This window comes from Nannobrachium achirus, assembly GCF_963921795.1.
Source record: "Nannobrachium achirus genome assembly, chromosome: 3".
Classification (NCBI taxonomy): domain Eukaryota; kingdom Metazoa; phylum Chordata; class Actinopteri; order Myctophiformes; family Myctophidae; genus Nannobrachium; species Nannobrachium achirus.
In genome coordinates, this window is record NC_137812.1 from 48,287,461 (window position 1) to 48,298,880 (window position 11,420).

Sequence of the window (11,420 nt, forward strand, 5' to 3'; positions counted from 1 at the left end):
CCAGGGCCCTTTCCTGTTGTGATGTTGGGGTCTCAGCCCCATACAGCAGTACTGACTCCACTGTAGCCATGAACAGCCACCTCTTCAGGTCTTCTCCCATGTCTGATTTCCACACCCTTCTCAACCCATGTAAGGCATTCCAGGCAAGTGCCCTCAGGACTTTCAGGTCCTGTTCCGTTGAGGCAGTCCCGGCCCCAAGAGATTTGAAGTCCTCGACTGGTTTGAGCAAGGTCCCGTCCGCAATTATTTATAATTATAGGGAAGGGATACCTTTGTTAACCCAGTCTGGGATTATTCTTTTTTGCTTCACACAGCAAGCCCACACTGTCCCTTCAGGAAGAGCATTTTCTAGTTTAATTTCATTTCCGTGGCGATAATAAAATAATCATCCCTGCAAGTAACAAGAAAATCTTGTGAAACAAATGTCGCCACCCAATCATCAAGGACGATGATACACGACAGAAGTGGAGCAAGAAAGTGTGCAGACTCCATTTTAAACACCAACACCTAGAAATGGGCGGGCCAGGAAGTGAACCGTGGATCTTCAGATTACCAGACAGTTAAGCATCTCTGTCCACTCAGCTATGGGGGACCATTATACTGCTTGGTGCGGACGGCACTTTACAGTGACAGTGCAGTCGAAAGATTTCAGTTTAACTTCATTGCAACGAGTACAGGACTTGATAAAATACCTTTCCAATCATAGGAGCCAGTGTACTGGTACACCATAAATGAATGTGAGATCATCAAGGACATCATGTTGAATATGATGTCATTATGTCTCCTGCTTTTGCCTTTTAACCAAAAACAGCCCTCTGAACTTTTAATGTCTATTCTGTCTACTTGCAAGTGTAAATAAACAAAGAATGTCATCTCTTGTGAGTCTCTTCATTATAGAGAATCTCCATCACAGACACAGGGTGCAGGGGGAAAGGAGAAGAGAGTGAAGGAGGTCTTGCAGGGACACTTATCAGGGGGCACAGCAGTGACAGGATGTGCCCCGTTGCCCCACATATGTCACAATAACTCTGCAGCGCAAGGATCCCCCCCACCCATTTTACAGTGCCAGCCAGGCGACATGGAGTAGAGACAGGAGAAGGACATAAAACTTTGCCTTCAAATGGCACACGCTCTCCCAGATGGGCTGCCGGGGTCCCCCAACACCTCTAATTCGTTAAGATTCACAGAAGAGACAACTCCGTTGGGTAAATATAGATGACACATTTTACCTGTGGGCAAATGTACAGTGACAAAGAAATACCCAAAGGATAAACTCATCTGCCATGTCAGTGTGTTGTATTTGAGTGTTTACTACTGGATTATAACACACACATACACACACACACACACACACACACACACCTTAAATTAAGTGCTGCTTAACTCTTTTAGTGCCACCCGTTCACCACTAGAGGGCGCCCCAGGTGCCATAGAAAATCCCATAGAGATATGCTGGTATATGCAGAAGCCCTGCAGCCATGACTTGCCTGAACACTTTCCTTTGTGCATGTACAGGAAGAGGATGAAGTTAGCTTGAAGTTAGCTATTGGCTACCAAGCATTTTAGAAGCCTTATTTTCGTGAACTTAGCCATGATTAAACCTTGCACACCTCATGCATGGGAAAAAAACAGAGAAGAATGAGCTCTAAAAAATCCAATGCAATCCTGGATTGCATTGGAGTGGATTTGTGCAGTTTGTTCACAGCTTTCAAACAAAAAAATCCGATTGGAAATCCGTTCAGGCATTCTTGAGATAATCGCCATTATGTTTTACATGTTATGTAAACAAACATGGCTGCCCTGTATGTTAGATGGGGTTGTATGGGGGTGGAACATGCAAAATCGCGATTGAAATCATGTTCACTAGATTTGATGGGGTCCAAAAAAAAAAATTTTTTTTTAAAAAATTTCAAATTTTTTTTTCTTTTTTTTCAAAAACCGAACATGTTTGGTTTTGGCATATGTAATACGTTTTAAAAAACCGAACATGTTCGGTTTTGGCACTGGAAAGGCACTATCCTACTAAAAAAGCGCTCCATGCCGCTCCGATCCGTGCAACCTTGCGCCGGCCCGCGCTGATCGTGTTTGCCAGACCCAGGGGGTCGGCCTACAAAAGGCTTTGTCGGTCTGTCGGTCTGTCGGTCGGTCGGTCGGTCGGTCCCTCTTTTCCTCAGTGTGCCTGTGTTTGCCTCTGACTGCTCATCTGCCCCTCCCTTCCCTTGCTCGGCTGATTGCCTTGAGTGCCGTCACCTGTACAGGACCAGCTGAGTTGAGTTGGCTGACGAGCTGCTGACACTATAAATTCCTCAGCCCATCTACAAGCTCAGAAACATTTCCAGCTGCTCAGCCTATACAATCCTGTGTGTTCCCCCCCCCCTTCCTTGCATTCTGATTTTCATTGCGGGTCTGGCAGAACCAGGTGACCTGGTCTAGTTTCATTAAAGAGAGAGAGAATGAGTTAAGAGTTTTTGGAAAAACTACCATATCAGGCGACATTAATATGCCGTTGTGTCAGCCCGATCGCATGCGACAGTCTACAACAGAGGAACGCTACATAATAGAGTTCATAGTCTATTATTTGGAGATCCCTGCCTCCTTAAAACCACATAACGAAAACGGGACCCGACTCGAGTTTGCTCTGTATTTTCCTCTACACCGGTGGTATAAAGTAACTAACTATATTTACTTAAGTCCAATTTTGAGGTATTTGTACTTTTCTAATTTCCAATAATTTTACTTCTACTCCACTACAACTCAAGTACATTTTGAATTCTGGACTTTTACTTTAGTAAAAAATCTGAGTACTTTTTCCACCACTGCTCTACACAACATTTCTTTGCCCAAAAATGCAGCTATCGTCACTCTCTCTCTCACCAATTAAGTCATATCATTAGTGTGGTTGCCATAGGCAACACAATTGTATTCAGTCCGAGAATTTCTTTTGTAAACTTTCTGAGTGATGTTATCTGGATTGGTCGGCTGCACAACAGAAAAGTAAAGCTTATGGTCATGCTTCTCTTGACATCCCATCATCTAATATAAATAGTAAGACTAGAATTCATTTCCCAGTGGATTCCTCGTGACTCGCCTCACGGCAACCACACTTGCAATTTATTTTTCTAGTTTTATGTGTTAATAATGTGCAGCCTGGCACTACGGTGGACACTGAGGAAACCTCAGTTGGTTGAGCCAGTGGTGTGTACATTATTACCAGAAAGGCTGCATACATTATGCAGGTTTTTCCATATGGAAGATGGACTTACAATGAAGGAACAAGTGTAATGTATGCAGCTGAACACTTAGGCTGCACATGCTTTTTAACAGACCGGCATGTACATGGGATGTATGCGAGATGTACAGTGAAAGATCTGTTATCTAGAGAAGCCTATATTTATGTGAACCAAGGGAAGCACCGATCTATGTGATCTAGAGCAGTGATTCCCAAACAGGGGCCCTTCTTTGGGCCGCGGACAAATTTGTGGGTCACGATAAAAGAAAATATCCTTTGTTTATTACATACTAATTATTTCAAACTAACTCTTACATTTTCAGAAAAAGCTAAGAAATTCCAAATTAATTTCAAGAATACATTAAAAAAAGAATCTGTACATCTAAAGTAGTGAAAATATCCGATCTGCAAGCACAACGTGGCAAGAAGTGAAGTAGCAGATCTGCAAGAACATCTGCAAGCAGATCTGCTGTATTCACTAATTTGGGCCATGAGGAGACAATCTCTTTTGGGAATGGAGTGAAAACGTTTGGGAACCACTGAACTAGAGCACTGTTCTCAACAGCGGGTCCGGGGCCCACCAAGGGTCCGGGGCCCACTAGGGGTCCGAAGGGACTGTTACGGGTTTGTAACTGAGTGTGGAACCAATGGGCCCATTTGTACACTGAGAGTTAAGAGAAGCTAGATTTACATAACGTAAACTAGAGAAGCAATGGCTTTTTATAGAGTTATGAAACACAATTAGTCTAATATAGGATGAAAACAACCCATGTACTCAAACACATCTGCATACAGACAGAGACAGAAACACCTGTCTGTACAGGAGCTGTTGAGGCAGATCTCAAAGCTACAGGATTTGTACCTGCCAGCAGTCTGGCCCAGGTCCTCTGTGCTGAGAAAGTAATTCCAGAGTGCACTTCTGAACTGTGCTGAAAGATACAATTTCCACCACGGGACCGAGGTTAACCGACTGTCTCTACTCAGTTATAGATGAGCTGCTGAGAGAAATAAAGCCAGGCGGGGCTTGGAAGACAACAACATCTAAATTCTCTCTGCTCTCCCCCCTGTCGGATGCAATCTGCAGCTCTTGGGAATGGTGTACACACACACACACACAGAACTGAAACACACAGCACACGCAAATGTGTTTTCACGCGAGCACACACATATGAAACATATGAAAAGCGCGTGCCTATTTTCAGACGGTACAGCAGCTGTTGACTGTTACACGACAAGACACACAGGGGCTGTCTGATAACCTGCGAGTTTGGGTTGAGTCCCGTCCCGTGTGCTGTATTATTGATTATTACAGACGTACTTACACAACAATCTACTTTAGCAATTGTTCTGGGCTGTGAGTGGTAGCACGCAGCCTTTCTGTCCAGTAAAGCATTGGAAGGTGGAGGGAGGGGGTTGTAAAAAATGCATGTGTGGCAGGGTATTGTAATCACTCCTGATTCGTCTGTGAACAAAATAATTTGAGAATGGATAAATGTATTTTCCTAAAACCTATTGAGAACTTTTGGGTCAAAGGAAAGGTCAACATTGTTTCCACAGTTGCACCCCCATAGCACCACTATGTGAATGACCCCGAGCACAAATGGCTTACCCCACGTGCACACTGGCAGCCAGCTTGTGCACATACTGTAGATAACGTTGTTTGTAGGAAGTGGGGCTAAAAGAAATTATGGTGGATTGTCTGGGTACAATCTCTATTTCAACTCTACAGTCCCAAACGTTTCCGATAACATTTTAAACCAGGGGTTAGGGTCAAGAATACTTCAAATGCTCACTTTCTGCAGCAATCTTTTCTTTTTTCCTTGGTTTCATATGGTGTGATGAGAAATATGGTTAAGTGATAAGAAATGTGATAAGGCATCAACTTCAGACTGCCTTGATAAGCTGTCACACCGAGAAACAGAAACAAAATCACCAGATGTAGGATATTGAAGCAACAGCGGTGTCCTGTAATTTCCTGTGTTGGCAGCCATATTGAGGTGTGACATGGGCCACCTGGGTGGCACGTCTGCACCCTGAACCAACCACTGATGCCAGACATACGTGGACGATTGCCGAGCAGGGCCCATTGTTTAGCCCTTACATTTTGAGGGTTTGTGACAGCTGTAGCTGGCATAAACCCAAGTGCTTTCAAAGCACTGGTTGATTTGAGTTTAAGACCCACAGGATTGTGCTTTACGGTGAATTGTGCAATGAAGTGCCAAACCAATTGCATGGATGATTAAAAAAGCACTGGGGTCTGTGTGCTCCTGACACAGTAGGTTTGCAGTTCTTGAGATGAGCTGACTTGCGATGAGGCTTTTTCATAGCAGGTTGTGATAATGGCAAAACAAAAATGATGAGGTGGCTCCGATTCTCTCGGCGGAAAGTATAGACAGCCAGGCTTTGAGTGTCAGGTTTGTTTGAAGCTTGATGTTATGTTTGCTGCCCCATCTGTCAATGAAGTGGCTGGGTGTCGCTCTGTGGCAGTGAATCAACGCAGAGAACTTGTAATGAAGCACTGCGATGAAGGCTGCCGATAGAATACCCAGTTAGATGGCAGGAGAACTGCAAATGATGTTTGGACTTTGATACCAGTCACTGTCACAAAATTATACTATCGTGGAGACAGAGAAATGACTAAATAAGTGAAGTCAAGGGAAACGTATTGCAATTTAAAATAAATGCATAGATTAAGATCTGCATTAAGGATGCATCTGCAAGCATGAAAGATAACACAATTTATATTTATTTAAGGGGGGAATTTATACTAAAAAGGGCTGTTTGATTAGTTGCACAATCTTACATCACATTACATCAAAGAGCTGATTCCCCCTTCCCCATTTTTCCACCCACCAAGAGAGCTAATCGTCTCCCAGTGTGCCATATTTCCTCCACATTTGCAAAGAATAAAAGCGTAAGACAGGTACTTTGCAAGCAGACGACTTCTTTACACTGACAGGTTTAATCTCAAGCTGTAAGTACTCTAAGATCAAGGAGTTTGCACTACTTTGCACCGCGTTACTGGTGTGCCTCGAGGCGCCTGTTAACTGACCTTTGCACAAGGCACATGCAGCACATACGTAAATGGCCTTGCCAGAATGGAAATCGTGCACTGTGCACACTGACAAATACATGATACGAGTGCTAGGCAGAACTACAGTATTGTGAGCCGATCTTTCATTTTGTCCATATCGCACAGCCCTGTATGCTTCTTTGTGTCATGTACAAGGAATGATTGCAAAACACACAGTATAACAGCAGCTGAGTGTGTGTATCGCGCACACACGCACACACACACACACACACACACACACACACACACACACACACACACACACACACACACACTAAGCAGGATGATGGTGCGGAGCTGTGGCTCATTAAGCCCAGTGGGTGATGGCAGCAGGTTGGCTGCCGTGGTGATTTAGTTAACCTTTACCACAGGGCAGGCAGGGAACACACATACACACCCCAGTTAAACAACACACACCCACAAAACAGCAACAGAAATCCATTCCCATCAGGGTATTTTTTTTTATGAAAGGAGCTTAAAAGCTATGTCCTGTGGTGAAAATTCTATCAAGACATGACGACCCAAGTGTAGTTTCTTTGTGTTTGTGTGTACCCCAAACAAAACAACCCCATTCTTCCCAGGATTTTAATTCGCACAAACCCAGTGAGTTGTTGCATAACCCACCATGCTGACGTTACAACTGTACCTACAAACAATCTATTCACAACCGAAACCATCTGCAGCAACAGCACCTCTCCTTCCCTCCCTTTCTTTGGTCTCTCCATGTTCTCTGTCTGTCCAGTGTCCACACACACACACACACACACACACACACACACACACACACACACACACACACACACACACACACACACACACACACACACACACACACACACACACACACACACACACACACACACACACACACACACACACACACACACACACACACACACACTTTACCTTGGGGGGTGACTGTTGCTGCTGCTGCTGTTGTGGCTGCTGCTGTGGCTGAGGCCCCTGCTTGCTGGAGGCTTGCTGTGGATGCTGCGGATGGGGCTGGTGGTGGTGGTGGTGGGGGGCATGGTGGTGGGGGTGGAGGGGAGGCGGCGCCGTGGCAGAGGCGGCGGCCATGTGGGCAGGGTGGGGCCCCAGCAGCGGCCTGAGGGCGCGGGGGATGAACTCCGGGGCCAGCGGGTTGAGGACGTAGGTCTTCTTCAGCTCCAGGGCCTCCAGCTGGGCCTTGATCTGCTCAAAGGTGATGCCGTGCAGGCTGGAGTTGCCGTGGCAGATGGAGATGAAGTGCTCCCAGAACTTCCTGGAATAGGAAAAAAATAAAGAAAAAACTTCCTTGAGCTGTTTCTTGCTTAAGACATCTCTGCACAAAGGGGTATCGGAAAAGGCTAGAAGAAGAGCAGAAGTTTTCAAAGTGGGATCCCACAGCGGTCCCTGGCAGAGCCTAATGAGTTTAATTTCACTATAATTAAATGTACTTAAAATTACAAAAATACAAATGTTACCAAAATATATTTTCAGATCACGCTCCTTAAGACAGAATCATTTGAAATGGGGGACCATGGTGCTAATCAAAGTCATTGTGAGGGTCTGTGACATTTGAAACTCCTGGTGGAGGAGACTGGAGAGGTCAATGTAATGGGAGGAATATGGAGGAGAGATGGAGGGCAAAGGGGTGTGAGAACTGATAGGACGGGAGCAGATGGTAGAGGATGAGTGCCAGGGATGTACATGTGATCAGAAACACAATGGAGAGTGGGGAAAGGTTAACCTTTCCATAGAAATCAATGGCAGATGTGTCCAATAAACTTCAACAGTAGATTGGGGCTGTGGTTGGAAGGCAAACCTGTGAGCCAACCATTCTTCCCATTACTGCATAGTGGTAGTTTTCCCCCCCAGCAAGATCACTTCTAACTGCACTTTGGCTGAATGGTTACAATCTGTAACCGTGCAAAACGCAATAATGAATTTAATTGCTAGATGCATTTAAACTACCTACATTACCTCTTCACTTGACACTGCCAATACTAGCAGAGCTGATTCGCTTTGGCTGCTGTAGTCTGTTGGGCACGTGGCTTGTTTTCAAATCAGCTTACCATTGTAATGACTCAACTCCATTTTTCATCTGCAGGGGCTGCATATCGCAGAATTGAAGCTACACTAATATAGCGTGAGCATCAACGATAAAAGAAAAATATAAAGCACAATACCATATTATTAATTTAAAGGCTAGAAATAATCGACCACAAGTTAAGTTTCCGAACTTATTGTGGGCATCAGTTTGGACTCAAAAGCTCTCCTCAAAGTGCTTGCATGATTCTTACTGACACGTTCAGTGCATGCTCTGTGAACAACAACACAGCAAAGAGCTCATGAGGTGATGTGTGGGTTGGATTGCATGTCAGTTTAACCCCTCGCCGTCTTCCCACAGTCACTCTAAATGTCTGCTATCTTGTGAAGCACAAATGGGGACAATTTTTTGTCCCCATCATGTGCAGTGGTGTTTTACTGTGAAGATAAAACCAATGTCATGTTTCCATATTTACGGTTCTTGACTTGTCTTCAAATGTGCTTTTAGGTATAACACCGTGAATCAAACCTGGTCTTAATCTTTTAGTATATGTAGGAATGTGCATTTTAAAAGGAGCATCACATCAATAAATGCAACAAAAGATCAAGCTTTGTACGCCATGGGATCACAACAGGATTAATAAATCCTGACATTTTATGCCAATTTCATCGGCATAAAAGAGATGGCTGACATGCTTTTATTAGCCAAATGATTTGTATGCAAGTTAATGTTTGAGAGAGAGAGAGAGAGTTCAAGAAAGGCAGACAAAAATATGTGTGATGTGAAATTCTATACATGAATGAAACATGAACAGTCAAAAATGATCATCCTTGTTGATCTCAACATATCAAACATAGATGAAAGGCAGAAGCCAAACATGGTTGCTGTGGCAGAATCCAGAGCTGAGGAGGCAAAAGAAGCAAAACAGTGACCTTCTAAGGTTCACAATATGGCTGCGTACCAACAATGGCAAGCATCACCAGCAACACCTGCCATATTCTCTGGACTCGCAATGAGCATAATGGTATGTGTACCAACTGGCTGAGTATTTCTCTTTGTCTGAGAAGATTGCACCTGTGGCGCCTGTCGGGTAACGTGAGTTGTACTGGCGATTACAATATGGCAACATGGCCAAGCACAGTGACACAACTCTGCCCATTCCTGTTGCATCTAGAATCCCCATTTCCCCCCAACTGATCCAACATTGTAAACTGGCCATGTGGCACTTCATGGGGAAAAATCTAACCACAAAACAGGGAGACATAAGTAATTTATATTCTATGTAATGAGGTATTTTGCAACATATATCTTGCTTTGCAACACTTTTTAATTGTCTCTTCAGAGTCAAAAAAGTGAAATACTTCAATAGTCCATCCCTGCTGCCTTATGCTGGGCACATGAGACAATCTGCCTCGAGTCTAACCAAATAGACACTGAATGCATAGCATTATGACTCAAGTGGCATTTGCCGTCTTTCCCAGTTGCTGCCAGCTGGGAATAGAACCAGGGGTGGGTGTCTGTGTGTCCATCCTTTTTAATTGATCTGCAGTGACTTGTGCAAGCTATTTTTGCCCCTTGAGAATTCATCAGCCTTCAATGAGACAGTCTGTGAGTGACTCCTCCCCCTAAGGCGAGACAATGTTAGAGAGATGTAACAAACACTTACAGAAACATGCATGAAGACAAGACACCCTACACATACTGTACCTATAGAAACACATGTGCTTAGATATTCTTGTGGCATGAAATGTGACAGTTGAAATCTACACCAATTTTGAAAAAAAAAAAAAAAAAAAAGACTATAGGCAACCTTGAACAAAAGAGTTCAGGTATTAGTTATTATGACAGTGATGTGGCTAGGAATGAGGCGCTAGATATAGCAACACAGTGCGTGTAACTTTGAGAGCCTTAATAGGATGGATAATGCAACATTGCACCGTGTCCATGCATGATTACAATTACAAATCGAATGTCCCTGTAAATGAATGTATTCTGAGGTTGTCACACCACAGAATAATTTGTTAACGCAGGCACATGTACATTTAGGTTTCAAAATCTTGAAGAAACAAGCAATATTTTCTCTGCCCAGTCTGCTCTGGATGCTGGGGGTAGATCTACTGAAGGCATTGAAACCACACCCATTTAGTCAAGTAAATCTAGGGAAACAATTTATACACTCAGGTTGGACAAAATTGTATTATTTAGTTTTTCAACTGATTCTGACAGGAAATTAGGTCTACTAGCCAGGATAAAAAAATCTACCATAATCTGCTCACTGCAAATACCCACAGTGGCCAAATCAAGTTGGGCTCCCATCGACTTTCTATACAGGAGGAAAATACCCAGAAAAAAAAATCTGCTTTAAGTAGGATGTGAGGGGTCTAACTAGGGGTTTGACATGATGCTGAATCCATTGCAAGCATTTGTTTTGCACAAAAATCATTCCTTGGGCTAACAATGGCCCCAGAAAATGATGGTTTAGTGATGAAAAGTGATGAGTCATCACTTTTCCACAGTTTTGTGGGCGTTTTATGGGGCCAATGAATGTTTTTGTGCAAAACAAATGCTTGCAATGGATTCAGCATCATGACAAACCCCTAGTTAGACCCCTCACATCCTACTTAAAAGCAAAAAAAAAAAATCTGGGTATTTTCCTCCTGTATAGAAAGTCGATGGGAGCCCAACTTGATTTGGCCACTGTGGGTATTGCAGTGAGCAGATCATGGTAGATTGTTTATCCTGGCTAGTAGACCTAATTTCCTGTCAGAATCAGTTGAAAAACGAAATAATAAAATTTTGTCCAACCTCAGCCTTATTTTTACTGGACTAATTCACAGGAAAGGTGCAGCCTCTCTCATTTGTCAAATACAATGACAACCCGAAACAAACCCCTGGCCAGTGTCAGATATGAGGTCACTGAAGTCTGCACCTTGGTAATTACTTCTATCTAGTGTAGTAACCAGGGCTTTATTTGTACCGGAGATGGCTGGAGCCAAGCTCCGGTACCTGCCTGCTGGGCTCAAGGAAATCTAGCCGTCTGTGTTGTTAAGTGAGCTGGGCAGCGCAGAGGCTCTCTGTGTTGTGAGTGT

General features: G+C 43.8%; 1 protein-coding gene across 1 annotated transcript in view; it reads right to left on the bottom strand.

Annotated features, from left to right (window-relative positions):
* The window catches only part of helz (helicase with zinc finger), a 90,014-nt gene that overhangs the window by 13,293 nt on the left and 65,301 nt on the right, over positions 1-11,420 (bottom strand). The window contains exon 24 of the mRNA XM_080721425.1: positions 7,209-7,563. Coding sequence (XP_080577551.1) covers positions 7,209-7,563 — 355 coding nt within the window. The remainder of the gene's footprint in view (positions 1-7,208; positions 7,564-11,420) is intronic.